The sequence below is a fragment of the Astatotilapia calliptera genome, chromosome 3 (assembly GCF_964374335.1).
Source record: "Astatotilapia calliptera chromosome 3, fAstCal68.1, whole genome shotgun sequence".
Taxonomy (NCBI): Eukaryota; Metazoa; Chordata; class Actinopteri; order Cichliformes; family Cichlidae; genus Astatotilapia; species Astatotilapia calliptera.
This window is the reverse complement of record NC_137424.1, coordinates 49,135,409-49,151,982: the sequence shown is the minus strand read 5'-3', so window position 1 is coordinate 49,151,982 and position 16,574 is coordinate 49,135,409. Positions and strand designations below refer to the sequence as shown.

General features: G+C 39.2%; 1 protein-coding gene across 1 annotated transcript; it reads left to right on the top strand.

Annotated features, from left to right (window-relative positions):
• Positions 1-3,406: 3,406 nt before the first annotated feature.
• LOC113019128 (secretory phospholipase A2 receptor-like) lies at positions 3,407-15,737 on the top strand. Its single transcript, XM_080291656.1, has 8 exons — positions 3,407-3,441; positions 8,029-8,073; positions 9,594-9,662; positions 13,023-13,361; positions 13,747-14,073; positions 14,285-14,376; positions 14,855-14,948; positions 15,084-15,737. The coding sequence occupies exons 2-8, from the start codon at positions 8,046-8,048 to the stop codon at positions 15,089-15,091; spliced, it is 957 nt and encodes a 318-aa protein (XP_080147782.1). The 5' UTR covers positions 3,407-3,441; positions 8,029-8,045; the 3' UTR covers positions 15,092-15,737.
• Positions 15,738-16,574: the final 837 nt, after the last annotated feature.

The following is a 16,574-nucleotide window of genomic DNA, read 5'->3' as shown; positions in this document are numbered from 1 at the left end:
GTACACTTGAACGTGAACAGGGATTATCTCCATGTTGTTTTTCAGATTTCAGCTACAGATGTGCACGAAGTGATTTTAACCAAGTTCACCATCATAATAAATGAATAAAAAAAACTTTTATTGTCATAGGTCGTTGACCCAGCATTTTGTGTTTCCTTTTGGTTTCATCTCGTGTTTTGTGTTAATTCTTATTTTGTATTAGTTCTTAGGGTTTGGTTCTTGTGTTTATTGCTTCAGTGTTTTATCAGCCCTACCTGTGTCTGTCCTCTGTGCTCTGTTTGTGCTCCCGAATTTGTGTTGTAAAACAGTGTGTTTCCTATTTTACTTTGTAGGTCTGTGTCTCTTCTTGTGAATTAGGTTGAGTTGTGCTCCCCTTCTGTGTGTCATTCCCTCATTACCTTGTGTGTATTTATAGTATGTGTCTGCCTGTGCTCCTGGTCGCGTCGTCTGTCAGTGTCAATCAGTGTTTCTCTTCATCTGTCATCTCTGTGTAACTCCTGCTGTCCTTATGTTTTCAGGTCTGTTTGTTAGTTTTCCCAGTTTAGGTTTATGTTCAGTTCTGCCCTCACCTTGGTTATGGTTCACTGTAAATAAAACTCACTTGCACCTCCGCCGCTTTCTGCTATTTGGATCCTCCTTCTCACCTCCACACGACTGCTGCCCCAGCCGTGACATTTATATGCTGTTATATTTTATTTATATGTCAGAAGTTTCAAGTCATTGGCAGCTGGTAAAAAGACTCTAAGTCTAATCTGACTGTCATCCATGACTGCAGTTTAGTCACCACACCAACAACTTTAAAATGAAACATTTAAAATCTTGCAGTCAAATTAGGTGGAGAGGGGCACATTCTCAAATGCTTCTTTATTCTCAGGCCACAAAAGGAGTCCACAAAATTCCATCATTAAATGGTTTACTGTTTTTTGGGATTTTGTGGGAAATCACAAACGTCACTGTTCCTTTCCCCGGATGTGTGAAGCTTTGTAGTCCGTCAAGTTCTCATGTTTCGCTGCGTTTTTACTCTTGTACATGTGATTCAAACTGTAATCCTTAAACACAGCAATCTGCTCTCTATAAAATAAACACATGGCTATGTCAGTTAAATTTGTAAAAAAAAACAATGCTGTCAAGATAGCGCCTATTTGCAAAAGTGCTTCATTGTTTCTGGAAATGCTGCTGCCAGCTCACCTTGCAAGTTGGAATGGAATGCTCAGTATAAACCCAGCTGGCTGTCGCCTCTCTGAGGCTGAACGCCAGACTTAATATACTTTCATATCAGGTCTTTGTTTCCTTTATAAAGGCAGTTGAATATGCTGCTGGCTATCGGCCCTATCCAGGGTATGTTTCTGTTATCTGGGCTCACCCACCCTAACACCAGGACCTGGATAAATGCTTGCACAAAGTGGGTTTTCAACTCAAGTAAACCCAGGGTTTCCCAGCGAATTCACACGAAAAGGGTGTTGACAGCATCAAACTAATCTACGAATCTAATCCATGGGTCATATGCCAGATGAGAGTACAATAATAGATTCTCTGAATAATATTATTGTACGATCTACTGTATAATATAAATCGCCTTGAGGTGACCATTGTTGTGATTTGGCTCTATGTAAATAAAATTGAAGTTAATTGAAGCAGAACAGCATTTATACACAAAAATGAACAAATGAATACACACACATTCCTGTACCAATGATACCAATGATTAGTTATTAATTAACATTAACAGTAATTCAGTGGCCAACTTACCAACACTCAGGTCAGTGGCTCAGAGTTTAGTGACCCATATACATTGTTATTGGCTCGTGAAAAAGCTTTAATATTTTATATTTTTAAATATTCATGCAATTTAATTGATACAACTTTTAATATTTTTTCACTTTCAATCTTAAAAATGTGAAGAAAGTCTTGAAATTAATGTGGTGTGGTACAAACCATCTGCTCCTTTAGACCGCTGTTTGCTGCAGGTATCGATTTCATGGAAAATAGTACGTGCTTCCCTCTTGTGGCGATGCCACGCAATTACATCTACATATTCCCAAATAAAAAACTGTGAATTAGTGCAATAAAGCAAAGCCTTTTACACCAATAATTTCTTCAAACAAATTACTACGGTGACCATACATTTGCATGTTGTTCGTATTAGCAAAATCAAATGTCAGTTATAAGTCTGTGTTTAACACTTACAGCTATATACTTATTTTCTACGGCGTTATTTTTGTGCCACTATTCTAAGCACACAAAAAAAACTGAACGCACGTAAAAAGATTTTTGCAAGTGCAAGTGTTGCATTTTGACGAAAATGTTAGAGCACTTTTGCAAATATGCAATGTCTTCAGCACATACTTAAAGTTTACACAGCACCATTCTGGCTTGAAAATGTATCTTAAAAGTTTATTTTGGGGCGATCGTGGCTCAAGAGTTGGGTGTTCGCCTTGTAATCGGAAGGTTGCCGGTTCGAGCCCCGGCTTGGACAGTCTCGGTCGTTGTGCCTTGGGCAAGACACTTCACCCGTTGCCTACTGGTGATGGCCAGAAGGGCCAATGGCGCGATATGGCAGCCTCGCTTCTGCCAGTCTGCCCCAGGGCAGCTGTGGCTACAACTGTAGCTTGCCTCCACCAGTGTGTGAGTGGGTGGATGACTGGGTGTGTGAAGCGCTTTGGGGTCCCTAGGAGGGACTAGTAAAAGCGCTATACAAATACAGGCCATTGTTTTTGTGATCTAGAAAGAGTAATATTTCAAACGTCGCCACTCTGCGTTCCTCTGCAACTTCCCCGTTTGAGTTTTGGACGAAATGCATTCTGGGTTTGGGTACAGTAGCTAGCGAGCTGATTGGAGACCAAAACAGCCAATCAGAATTTTTTGCATCCAAGTCTGTGGTTTTGTGGCACAAATATAACAGTGTACAGAAATTTGAACGTAGGGGCAGAAATGTTGAGAGCGCAAGCAACACATTGCGAGTGAAAATGTGGAAAATATGGATAATAGCAAACACTGAAATACATTTTTTGAACGCATCAATGAATTTTGTTGCCTCAAATTTAGCTTTTCTTCTCTCAAGATAAATTTCTTCTCAAAATGCAACACGTGTACCTGTAAATTCTTTTTAAATGCGCTCAGAATACTGGCACAAAAATAACGCCATCATTTTCCATTTCCTTTATTCAGAATCATGTATAATGAAAGGCTTTATTATATTTCCCATTCCTGTAGCCACACAGAGATGCTAATCTGCCAGTGTCAAAGCTAAGTAGTTTTCTGGAACTCCAAGTGATTACCTGATGACATCGTCACTTACCGACAACACCATCTCCACACTGCATGCAAATCCATCTTACCATGGTGGATTTGCATGCAGTGTGAATATTTTAAAACTTAGCACACCTAAAACAACCACAGAAGTTACAGGGAAGCCACAGAGTACACAACGCATCATATCAGGTAATTGTTCATTATAAATAATTATTTGAACATAAAAAAATAATAATCTATTTCCATTAGTTCCTTTACTGGTAGCTACCAGTAAAGGAACTAATGGAAATATCCATCCATTTTTTCCATCCATTCGCTTCCGCTTATCCTTTTCAGGGTCGCGGGGGGCGCTGGAGCCTATCCCAGCTGTCATGGAAACTAATGGAAATAAATTATTATTTTTTTAATTGCAGTCGTTATGTTTAGTTTTTTAATCAAACTGTGCTTGTGTTAATGTAAAGTTCAATTTGTGTTACAGACATAATTTGAATCTGCTAACTTGAACTTTCTCCTCTATTTTACAATCATGAACCATAAACCCATCTGTGGAGGTAAATCAACATTTTCTGCTTTAATTTTTTGCCACCTCAAAATTTTCATAAGAATTTAAAACTCTTATGATAGCGTATCTATGTATTCACAGTCTTTTCAGAGCTAATGACTTTATGTGTGAGTGAAAAGAGCAGAGACGTTTTCTTTCCCTACACATCCTGATAGTTGTATCAGTAATAACTATGACCTATATATTGATGTGTGCTTAAGCGCTTTCAAATGGTGGAAATTTGGTTTGCAGTGAGGTTTTGACATAAACAAACTACCTGGATATCAGATAAAGGGAAGCAGGAAAACCTCTGAAATGTTATAAAATGTGCACAATGTGACTAATTTCACACAAAAATCACATTTAAAAGTAAATTTAGGTTTTCCATAAATATTATATTTCAAATAGTTTAGTAAATACTCTTAAAATAATAGCAGCACGCTAACGCATTTTGTCCACTCTGTGTGCTTGTAAGGGTCTAACCCTTTCACTCCTTTGATTTTTTCCTCGTATCTTTTCTTTGACTTTTCATCAAGTCTGTCTTTGTACGGACCGGCATTGTTCTCCTTCATTTTGTACATACCTTTTTGGGGTATGTACAAAAAGCAAGAAGGTATTGGAACCGGAGAATGAACGTTTTGCGGTGCTACAAATGCTTGCATTTGATGCGGTACTTGGATTGTTTTGCCACGAGTTCCTGGCATGCAATGCGCGAAAGCCACGTGGTCTGTCAATCTCTATAGGGAAGGGGTGTTTTTTCTTTTTCTTTTTTCACTCGCAAAGGAAGAGTGTTTGCTAGCGATGTCTGTAGAAAACGCAGTTTTTACCGTTCTTCCCACTGTAAACACCACTGTTTTGTTCAGAAAAAAACATCACGTGTAGTTTTTATCATAAATAACTCTGGTTTTACATGGCCCATCGATACAATTCAAAAACTGGTATGTAGTTTGAAGTCCGCCCTTTCGACCCAAGTTGAAATGGAGACTCTGAATCGCTGCATCTTGTAGCTGTGTCATCTTAAATTGGTCATGTGATTTTGACGTGCCGGCGCTTCCGGCGACCACAGAGGGTTAACAGAAGGCTTTTCAGGGAGTTTTTAGGACTTCCTGATAACAACGAATTACAGTCGTCCAACCTACAGGGAGTGCAGAATTATTAGGCAAATGAGTATTTTGTCCACATCATCCTCTTCATGCATGTTGTCTTACTCCAAGCTGTATAGGCTCGAACGCCTACTACCAATTAAGCATATTAGGTGATGTGCATCTCTGTAATGGGAAGGGGTGTGGTCTAATGACATCAACACCCTATATCAGGTGTGCATAATTATTAGGCAACGTCCTTTCCTTTGGCAAAATGGGTCAAAAGAAGGACTTGACAGGCTCAGAAAAGTCAAAAATTGTCACGGTTCTGGGTTCGTTGGACCCAGTATTTTGAGTTTTTTGTGTTTTGATTTAAGTTTGCATCAGGGATTGTGTTCTTGTTCTCTTGTCGTGTTATGGTGATGATTATGATTTCTATTATTAGAGTTCCATGTTTCTGTTTATCTGGGTTTACGATGTGGGTTTAGTTTCATATGTCATTTCCTGTCTGTCTCTCAGTGTCAGGTCTGCGTCTTGGTGTGGTGTTCTCATTTCCTGTTTTATTGTGAAGGTCTGGGTCTCATGTGAGTGTGTTCAGTTTTACCTCTGTCTCGTCTTGTTGATCATTCCCAGCTGTGTCCACCACCTGTGTGTAATTCCCCTGTGTTTCTCTGGGTGTATTTAAGTCATGTCCTCCGTTATTGTAGTTGCTGGTCCGTCTGTGTTTCCACCCTGCTTCATCTGTGTGTTTCCCTGCAGTCAACCATCATCTGTTTCCGCCCGCTCTCATTCATGTCCAGGTTCGTGTTCTGTAGTTAGTTTGTTCCAGTTTAGTTTAGTCATTGCTCCGTTCGCCGTTTGTCCATTTCCTTTTTGTGTTTAATAAACCACCTTCACACCCTCACGACTGCCTGCGTTTGGATCCTCCTTTATTTTCCACACGGCTCATCTCACTCACCGTGACAAAAATAGTGAGATATCTTGCAGAGGGATGCAGCAGTCTCAAAATTGCAAAGCTTCTGAAGCGTGATCATCGAACAATCAAGCGTTTCATTCAAAATAGTCAACAGGGTCGCAAGAAGCGTGTGGAAAAACCAAGGCGCAAAATAACTGCCCATGAACTGAGAAAAGTCAAGCGTGCAGCTGCCAAGATGCCACTTGCCACCAGTTTGGCCATATTTCAGAGCTGCAACATCACTGGAGTGCCCAAAAGCACAAGGCATGCAATACTCAGAGACATGGCCAAGGTAAGAAAGGCTGAAAGACGACCGCCACTGACCAAGACACACAAGCTGAAACGTCAAGACTGGGCCAAGAAATATCTCAAGACTGGTTTTTCTAAGGTTTTATGGACTGATGAAATGAGAGTGAGTCTTGATGGGCCAGATGGATGGGCCCGTGGCTGGATTGGTAAAGGCAGAGAGCTCCAGTCCGACTCAGACGCCAGCAAGGTGGAGGTGGAGTACTGGTTTGGGCTGGTATCATCAAAGATGAGCTTGTGGGGCCTTTTCGGGTTGAGGATGGAGTCAAGCTCAACTCCCAGTCCTACTGCCAGTTTCTGGAAGACACCTTCTTCAAGCAGTGGTACAGGAAGAAGTCTGCATCCTTCAAGAAAAACATGATTTTCATGCAGGACAATGCTCCATCACACGCGTCCAAGTACTCCACAGTGTGGCTGGCAAGAAAGGGTATAAAAGAAGAAGAACTAATGACATGGCCTCCTTGTTCACCTGATCTGAACCCCATTGAGAACCTGTGGTCCATCATCAAATGTGAGATTTACAAGGAGGGAAAACAGTACACCTCTCTGAACAGTGTCTGGGAGGCTGTGGTTGCTGCTGCACGCAATGTTGATGGTGAACAGATCAAAACACTGACAGAATCCATGGATGGCAGGCTTTTGAGTGTCCTTGCAAAGAAAGGTGGCTATATTGGTCGCTGATTTGTTTTTGTTTTGTTTTTGAATGTCAGAAATGTATATTTGTGAATGTGGAGATGTTATATTGGTTTCACTGGTAAAAAGAAATAATTGAAATGGGTATATATTTGTTTTTTGTTAAGTTGCCTAATAATTATGCACAGCAATAGTCACCTGCACACACAGATATCCCCCTAAAATAGCTAAAACTAAAAACAAACTAAAAACTACTTCCAAAAACATTCAGCTTTGATATTAATGAGTTTTTTGGGTTCATTGAGAACATGGTTGTTGTTCAATAATAAAATTATTCCTCAAAAATTTAACTTGCCTAATAATTCTGCACTCCCTGTAGAAGTAAAAATGCATGAACTGGTTTTTCATCATCACTCTGAGACAGGATATTTCTAATTTTAGAGATAATGTGCAAATGGAAAGAAAGCATGTCTTACACATTTGTTTAATATGTGCATTGAAGGACATATCCTGGTCAAAAATAACTCCAAGGTTCCTCACAGTGTTACTGGAGGCCAAGGTAAAATCATCCAGAGTAAGAATCTGGTTAGATACCATATATCTAGATTCTCAGGGCTGAGTACAATAACCTCAGTTTTATCTGAATTTAGGAGCATAAAATTAGCGGCCATCCAGGTCTTTATATATTTCAGACATTCCTGCAGTTTAAATAATTGGTCTGTGTTATCTGACTCATCTAGACATGTATACATTGGATAAGCATGTAACACCAACGTGAAGGCTTTAATGCTATAATGTCATGTTAACTGTTTCTGAATCACTTAATGATTTTGCACGAGTGTAATGTTAATGTATAATTGCAGACAGCAAAATATTAAAATGTAATCTTACTTCATTTTCTTAATGTCAGATGCTCCGGTTAGACTAGCCTAATGACTGTCACTGGCTCTTTAAATCTCTTTTGGCACACCTATAACCAAATAAGTTTCTGTGTCTGCATAGTTTCTTTTCATAGTGTGTAAATCAAAAGACCTTCAGATTCACAGGTTTCAGAAGCAAACTGAACCGCATCAGGTACTTGTATATCTATCTTGTATATCTCTGAGTATAAATTATTTATAGATCAACCGTTAACTTTATTTGCTTGTTGGTACTTGTTGCTGTACTGGTTGCAAAATATTTAAATGGTGTATGTGGTGTTGTATGCTGTACTTGAGAAAACTGAGTATTAAGTTGCTGTTTTGCCTTTTTTTTTCTAGACTACTTCTTCTGAACCATGGGTCATAAAACTCTCATTTGTGCAGGTAAATCCAAACAGTAAAAACATTTTTTGTGAAGTAATGATGAAAATAAAAAAGAGTTAACTATGAAATAAATCAAAGCAAACTTTTTAAAGATTTTGTTGAGAATTTAGTCTTATAAACTCATTAAAGAGGGAAAAAACACAAGATTTCATAAATGAAATAATTTTTTTATTTATTTATTTTTTTAAACTGAGAATAAAAAAACGGTTTCGTGGTAAAGAAGCTGAAAAACTGCATCGAATATCACTAGTGAAAATATTATGACTGAAAGCTTTTTGAAACTAACAATGATATGGGTCTATAAACATGTTGCAAAACCTAGAAACATCTTTTCAGGGTTGGAACAGGTCATTTCTTGCATGGGTGACATCTGGTCACAGAGATTTTTATATTCAGTGACTCATTTGTATTGCTTTACATGCAAGTCCACAGTGTCATAGAAACTCAATAACAATGGTAGAGTTTAGCTTGGTGATACAATACGCTACCAAACTTTTGAAACAAACAGTGAGCTTGGTCTATAAACACTGAAATTTTGCAAACTTCATCTTTTCAGAGTTTTAAGAAGCAATTTCTATCACAGTCAGAGAGATCTTTTCATCCAGTGACTCATTTGCATCATTTTACATACAATTCCCATAGTGTCATTGAAACTCCACAAGAATAATAGAGTTTAACTGTGTTATGACAGAGTACAGTGCAATCTAAGGAGTTTGGAAAGAGTCTGGACTTCTTTAAGTTTCTTGACGATGTTTCATCTATCATCTGAGAAGCTTCTTCCATTCTGAGAAGAATTGGTGGAGTGTCCCAGATTTTAAGCCCTATTGGAAGTGTCCCTGACAGGGTCGTGGACCAACTATTGATAAATGCCAAATCACACGAGCCAAGATTTGAAAACAGTATTTAGAGAACTCTAAACACCCCCCATTAAAAAGACATGCCAAGAGACCAAATGTGATATGATTCTCTGCATTTATAACAAATCTAACACCAAGGTTTTTGCAAGCCTAAATAAAAAAACAGTATAAAACAATTTATAGGAAATGTTAAGCTTGCTCAGTTAATTGGTGTCATCGACATCAAAGGAGAGTTATTGTGTGTAATCGTTATAGAAAGATTTAGGCGTCCTGTACAAATGGGGAAGAAAGAAGAAGAAAAAAAATGGATGGTAAATTATTATGTCAATGTTAGGATTTTTGTAACTTTCCATTTCACAATACATTAGATATGAACAATTCTTTTTATTATTCATGTTTACTACCTCCTGCATCATTGAATAATGAATTACTTAGGAATTTAGTTAGGTGATTCAAAGACTATATGTCAAGATATGTGTTCAGTTTTAAATTAATTAATTATCATACATGTGTAAAACAATTGTTACTCTTTTTACTCTTTCTGTAACTTCATAGAAAATGACAAAAAAGATGATATATTTATACATTCAGTTTGGATATATCATCAACTGAATATGGCAATATTCAGTAGATGAGTGCTAGTCATTCTTCTTTGGTTTGCAGGAATTTTCATAATGCATTTGATGACCACCACCAGAACTGCACTGCTTTTAGCAGGGTCCACTATAACAGGTAAACAAGCATGCACTGCAGTAGCTCAATCAGTGTTTTGTTTAGTTTTTTTCATCCATCCAGCCAGCCATCCATTTTCTTCTGCTTGTCCGGGGCCGGGTTGTGGGGGCAGCAGCCCAAGCAGAGAAGCCCAGACCTCCCTCTCCCCAACCACCTCCTCCAGCTTGTCCGGGGGAACACCCAGGCGTTCCCAGGCAAGCCGAGAGATATAATCTCTCCAGCGTGTCCTGGGTCTGCCCCGGGGCCTCCTCCCTGTGGGACATGCCCGGAACACCTCATCCAGGAGGCGCCTAGGGGGCATCCTTGTCAAGTGCCCGAACCACCTCAACTGGCTCCTTTCGATGTGAAGGAGCAGCGGCTCTACTCTGGGCCCCTCCTGAAAGGTCAAACTTCTTACCCTATCTCTAAGGAAGATGCAAGCCACCCTTTGGAGGAAACCCATTTCCACTGCTTGCATCCGCGATCTTGTTCTTTTGGCCACTACTCACAGCTTGTGACCATAGGTGAGGGCAGGGACGTAGATCGACTGATAAGTTGAGAGTTTCATCTTTACACTCAGCCCTGTCTTCACCACAACAGACTGGTATAGTGTCCGCATCACTGTCGATCTCCCACCCCCTTCTCCCGTCACTTGTGAACAAGACCCGGAGGTACTTAAACTCCTCCACTTGGGACAGGAACTCGTCCCTGACCCGGAGTGGGCACTGGCGGGGCACCCACCAGGAACGAGTCTGGTCTGTTCCACACTCGTGTGTGGGAGGAGTTTGGAGAGGCCGTGGAAAAAGACTTTCGTACTGCCTCAAAGAGATTCCGGCAAATAGTCAGGCAACTCAGGAGGGGAAAGCGGTGCTCTACCTGCACTGTGTATTTTGCAGGTGGAGCGCTGCTGACTTTGACTGAGAAAATTTTCGGGCGCTGGAAGGAATACTTCAAGGACCTCCTTAATCCCACTGACACATCTTCCGTGGAGGAAGCAGAGTCTGGGGATGAAGGGGATGACCCACCAATCTCTGGGGGCAAGGTCACTGAAGTAGTTAAGCAACTTCTTGGTTGCAGATCCCCTGGGGTGGATGAGTTCCACCCCAAGTTCCTTAATGCTCTGGATGTTGTGGGGCTGTCTTGGTTGACACTCCTCTACAGTGTTGCGTGGGAATCAGGGGCAGTACCCCTTGATTGGCAGACCGGGTTGGTGGTTCCCATCTTTAAAGGGAAGCCCAGCTATTAAGACATTCTTGCGCTAAAATATGTACTGTGCTTTCAATAACACATATGTGGTATTAAAATACACCAAATGTTTTCCTTTTAAGCACATTTGACATAAAACCGATTTACCAGTAGGCCGCCATTGTTATTTACTTCTCAATGCACTCTGGGTAACCTTTCCAGTTTGAACCAGAGCAACCCGAGAGAGAGAATGAAAATAGTCAACTGCACTTAGTTTAGATGAAGATGAAAACAATCCGTCACACAAGGACGAGAGAGTGAGGGAAAATTACTGGTGTCTATGCGGCTACTGCTTGCCAATGACAACGGCGACTGAGAAGGTTTGTTGTAAAGCACCAAAACTTTTTGAAGCCGTATGTCTTAATCCAGATGTTCTTTGGGCAGCCCTTGTTAGCCTCCATGACCAGTATCCAGTCTTTAAGTGATAACCTGATGAATCCTGTTTCTGGGCCCTAAGTATTCTCATTTAATAAGAGTGTTGTGTTTTCAACATATTTTAATGCTTTGTATCTTGTTCGATTTAATCTCAACAAGCCCCTAAAAACAGTCAGTGATCACTGTCGGCTTCTCACAGTTTTTATTACTTCTAATCATTTTAAAGCTCAGTTTTTAAACCCTTACGATGTAACTGCACAATAGCTTGTCGCGCTGGCGATCACGTAGCACATCATTATATACCAGCTTGCCCAACTTCAGTAACCCTACAAACGTCGCTGCTTTTTACTTTCCTGCCATCATTTATGTTGGAAGTGATAGCAGAGCTGTACATTTTAATTTGTTTAATAAATCTCTCAGTCAGAACATGGTATATTATATTTAGATAGAAGCTAGCGAGCTAACTCCCTGCTAACTTCTAACTCTGTTAAATGTCATAAATTCCGTTTTCATGGATGCCTGGATGTTACACTTAATTAACAATCAAACTTAATTGTTACACCTGGCAGAGCAGCCACACTGACCATTTTATTACAAATTAACAATTTTAGACAGTTTTAGAACTGTCAGCAATGCTGCAGCGATCATTTGACTTTTGCAGCAGAGTTTGGGCCCAGGCATGGCTAATAATGTCAGACTCAAATACCGGATAGTGCGGGTCTACCAAGTCGTCACCAGGTCACTAATAGGCAAGTTAATTAATACGGTTGCTACACTATAAAAAACAAAACAGGTTAGCTGAATGAGAGCACCTATACAGCCGACAACCAATACACGTCATCGTCCCAGAATACGTTGTGTGCGAAAAAACATGGCCTCTCCCATGGCTCCAAAATAGTTTTAAACAACAAACATTTAATGAATAACAAAAAAATTGTAGTTATTCTTATGTTATCTCTTATGTATGTTTTTATGTAGGGGACATAATTTGTAACATATATAGAGTAACTTTTCATAATAGTCGTGCTTTGCTTTAAGAAAGGGGACCGGAGGGTGTGTTCCAACTACAGGGGAATCACACTCCTCAACCTCTCTGGGAAAGTCTATGCCAGGGTGCTGGAGAGGAGAGTCCGTCTGTTAGTTTTGTCAAATACATTTTTATATTTTTTTTGAGCAATGATAAACCCAGCTGGATTTTACTAAAACTGAGGAGATTTTTTGGTGATTGTAATGACAGTGCATTGTCATACTTAAAAGGAAAACTAAAAGTAGACAAAAGTAGTAAGATCAGCTTAATCTAATAATTTCCAGTTTTTTGTTTTGTTTTTGTTTTTCAAGTCAAGAGGACACGGTTGGGTTTCGAGCCATATCTGAACTGAATTCTTGGCCAGCATTTATTGCAGATCTGTTTCTGACTGAATATTCCTGAGACCTTGACGTGTTTATCAGATTTGCCAACCAATTAATATTTTAAAGTTGCAGACTTTTTTCATCTCTTAAAACCAGATTGTTTCTTAAATTCCTTATTTCATGTTTCTTGATTTCACGAGACAGATAATTCATTGGAACAAACTCACTGAAAAAAATGTATTTTAGAATAAAACAGTTATGAGATGGGAAACAAAATATATTTTTGGTTGGTAGGATTAACTTGAGTAATCAGATGTGTATTTATGCATGAGAAAGTTGATGCTCTTTGGTGATGCACTTTGTCTGTTTTTAATTGAAGAAAGAAAGGCTAATCTGCTGTTTTTTTTTAAGTGCTTCAGCAGTATCACTTCATCAATAAATCCCTGACCTGGTATGAGGCTCAGAGCTTCTGCAGATTAAAGTACACCGACTTAGCAACCATAAATAACATGGATGATGAAAACCAGCTGATCAACACACTGGACGTGACATCGTCATGGATTGGACTTTACAATGGACAGACCAACAGGTGGCTTTGGTCTGATGGCAGCGGTATAACGAGCTTCACCCAATGGACCCCTGGTGAACCAAACAACTCTGGAGGGGTTGAGGCATGTGGACAGATGAATGATAACGGCCTCTGGAATGACGCTCCATGTGACGTAACCAAAGCTTATGTGTGTTATGAAAGTGAGTAAATGACACAGTGATCTTTAAAGAAAATGTAAACTGATGCAATTACATACAGTGATTAAGTTGAAATAAAACCTTCAGGATTTTGATATGAATTATTTAATGGTGAAGATAAATATAAATTTATATTTCTTATATCTAAAACAAAGAAAGAAAAATCATTAGCTGGGTAGCACACAAAATGATAGCCCAGGTGTGATTCTTTTAAATGTGTGCACATATATGAATCAATACACAATTACAATGGTTTAAGGCATTTAGCCACACTTTGGCCCTCCTAAATGTAAATCTGGCTCTAAAAATCTTACCTGATTTCTACTTTTCTTGGCAGAAAAAAAGATGTCTAACTTCCTTTTATTCCTCTCTCCTTGTATGTTTTTAGTTCAGCAGGATGGCAGCAAGAAGTATGTGGTTTACACACAGGGACAAACCTGGCCAAACAGTCAAGATCTGTGCAGGCAGAAACACACTGATCTGGCATGTGTGCATACAGCACAGGAAAATTTAGCGATTGCTGCAGTTACAAACGTAGTGTGGTTCGGTCTGTTTAAAGATTCCTGGTACTGGTCAGATGGAACAAAGACCTCCTTCAGGTACTGGAAAAGAGGCGGAAGTTATAGTGGAAACTGTGTTTCTGTGGAAGGATCACAGCAGGGACGCTGGATACCAGCTGACTGTAACCAGAAAGCAACATTTATCTGTGAAGGCGGTAAGTTCCTGAAATACAAAAGCAATAAGTCATTTCTTGGAAAAAGTGTGATGTCAAAACTCGGATAGAAAAATAATAATATTCATAATAAGGATCGCAATCAACACAACCCTCAGATGAACCAAAACAACTTTCTTCTTCCTTTCCTGGATGTAAGAGCATTCATCAAGAATAATGGCTGAGATTATATTTCTGTGTTTGTATTCTGCAGGTCTCAAGCTAAAGAAGATGGTCATAAAGATGAAGGTGCAGTCTGATGTGGATCTCACTGACTCTACTACTTCCAGCCTATTCCTACAGAAGGTACAAACATAGCTTCAAGGGTCCACCAGGGGAAACTGGTTATACTGCAAGAGTTCATAAAATTACAGTAAACAGAACATCAACCAAAAACTACCTACAGAAAAAAATAATACCAGTATGCAAAAAGTCTTGAGTAGAGTCAAAAATATAAAAAGAGTAATATTTTCAGTGAAGCACATCTGAAGCACTTTGTTATTTATGACATCATGAACTCATCCCTGAGGTCTAGCAAGACTGTCAATTCTATTTTTATACATAATACATTATGGTCTGTGTGCATTTGTTTTTGAAAGTAATAGAAACTAAATAAAAATATTTAAATTCAACACTTAAGTATCTCCTCAAAGTCCAACTGATGATTTAAAAATGGTTTAATTATTATAGTTATCTTAATGTTACACAGAGAGGTATGAAGCTGTGTGCTAAATTTGGAGAGTATGTCAAACAATTCTTTTCTTTGATTGTATTTTTCTTTTAGTTGGAAACAATCCTGAGAGATCAAGGGGTGACTGATGTCCAACTTAAATATAAACGTGTATTTCAACCTCAGTTGAAGACCACTGAGAACACGGGTACGAGAGGCCTCCGTACAGGGAGCATCTATCATGCTAACCTTAATTCGAAACATACCAATCATTTTGTGAAAAGTAATTTAGTAAAAGAACAAACAAACAATCAGTGAAAAGGTTTTTTTCCTCTCTTTACAGGATGCTGAGAGCAGAAGTGCCAATGTCGTTTTACTGCAACATTAGTGGTTATAGTGGTTTGTAGAGCTGATGGATTGAAACAGATTATTTAAAGATTGTTGCGTTCCTCAGCAAATTTATTTACCCTATACTTGTGTAGTTCATAACAGCTGATGTATATTCTAACCTAAGTTATTAAGTAAATTAAACTTTTACTTACTTTAAGAGTGTAATTAAAACAGTAGATCTTGTCCTCATTTCCCCCTAAGGTTTTGGTCATAATATTGTAACTATGGGTGGGAAGAAGAACCTATGCAACATAACATTAAATATTGTAATATTTGTAATAATAAAATCAAAGTGCTAATAATAGATGCAAATCACTTTCAAGCTTTGAAAACTTTGCATTACAGTGCTTTGGACATGGCATCTAAGTGCTTTATTTTGAAAAGACTTTCAATTTTTAAAAAACAATTGTGTGAAGAAAATTTTTTCTGCTTCTTTCAGTCAGTAGAAAAAAAACCAAACATATTTATAGCTGCAACCAGACTGCTCCATTACTTTGTAGTGACTCTCATGTTTTCATTTGGTCATATACGTTATACGATAGCCATCTCTCTTAATCTGTGTTTATGGAGGCATGTGTTCTGTCTACAATAAAATAACTCTCTGAATGTTGAACCTTCTTATCCAGTGTTTTTCTGTTGTATTTATTCCCCCATGCCTCACAGCACAGGTCTGAGAGAGATCATTTTTAAAACTAACAGTCTGAGATCACCTGGACAGGTAGAATCTCAGCCATGATAAAACCTTTCCCATAACTCTGGTAAGATGTTCTAGTCTATCCCAAAAAAATACAGTCATCCACAGTGGCTTCATGTGTCTGGCCCGTCGGTGTGTGGGAGCTGAGTCTTCAGTCCTGCAGAGAATACATGCAGGAAGAGTGCATTGTAAGTAACTGTAATTAAAATACCTAAAAATGAACAGTAATGGATTTGATCAACAGGTCCCTTAACGAAACTGAAAAACTGATTGTCCTGCAGAGACGTTTGCTGCCAGATACTCGATGGTTGCTTACGTCATGTGTCTGGAAACACTCTCGATGGAGGACATTGAAAGACATCTATCAATTCAGAACCATGATAACAGAGTTCTGGCTGATTGGAGCTGGCTTATCGAAGTACAAGAATCGGCTAGAGCTGTTTAAAATCCCCCAAGGCTGGCCGACATGATAGATGATGGGCAGGGCTGTGAGAACTCAGACTGTGTTTATTGAAAACAATATGGACAAGATCTTGGAGAAGAAGAACGGGAATTGAGAGACCTGATGACCAGTGACGGACATTAGACCAACTGGAAAACTGGAAGCAGTTTGTTCGCGCTAACCAAAACAACTACCATCTTCATCTCATGCGGCGCTCCTGGCGACAGCTGGATGCTCAAGGCAAAACTGTCAGGGTCCCTGTGCCTACCCGGTCGGCTCAGTATGGCTACATATGTTTTGTATTCTTT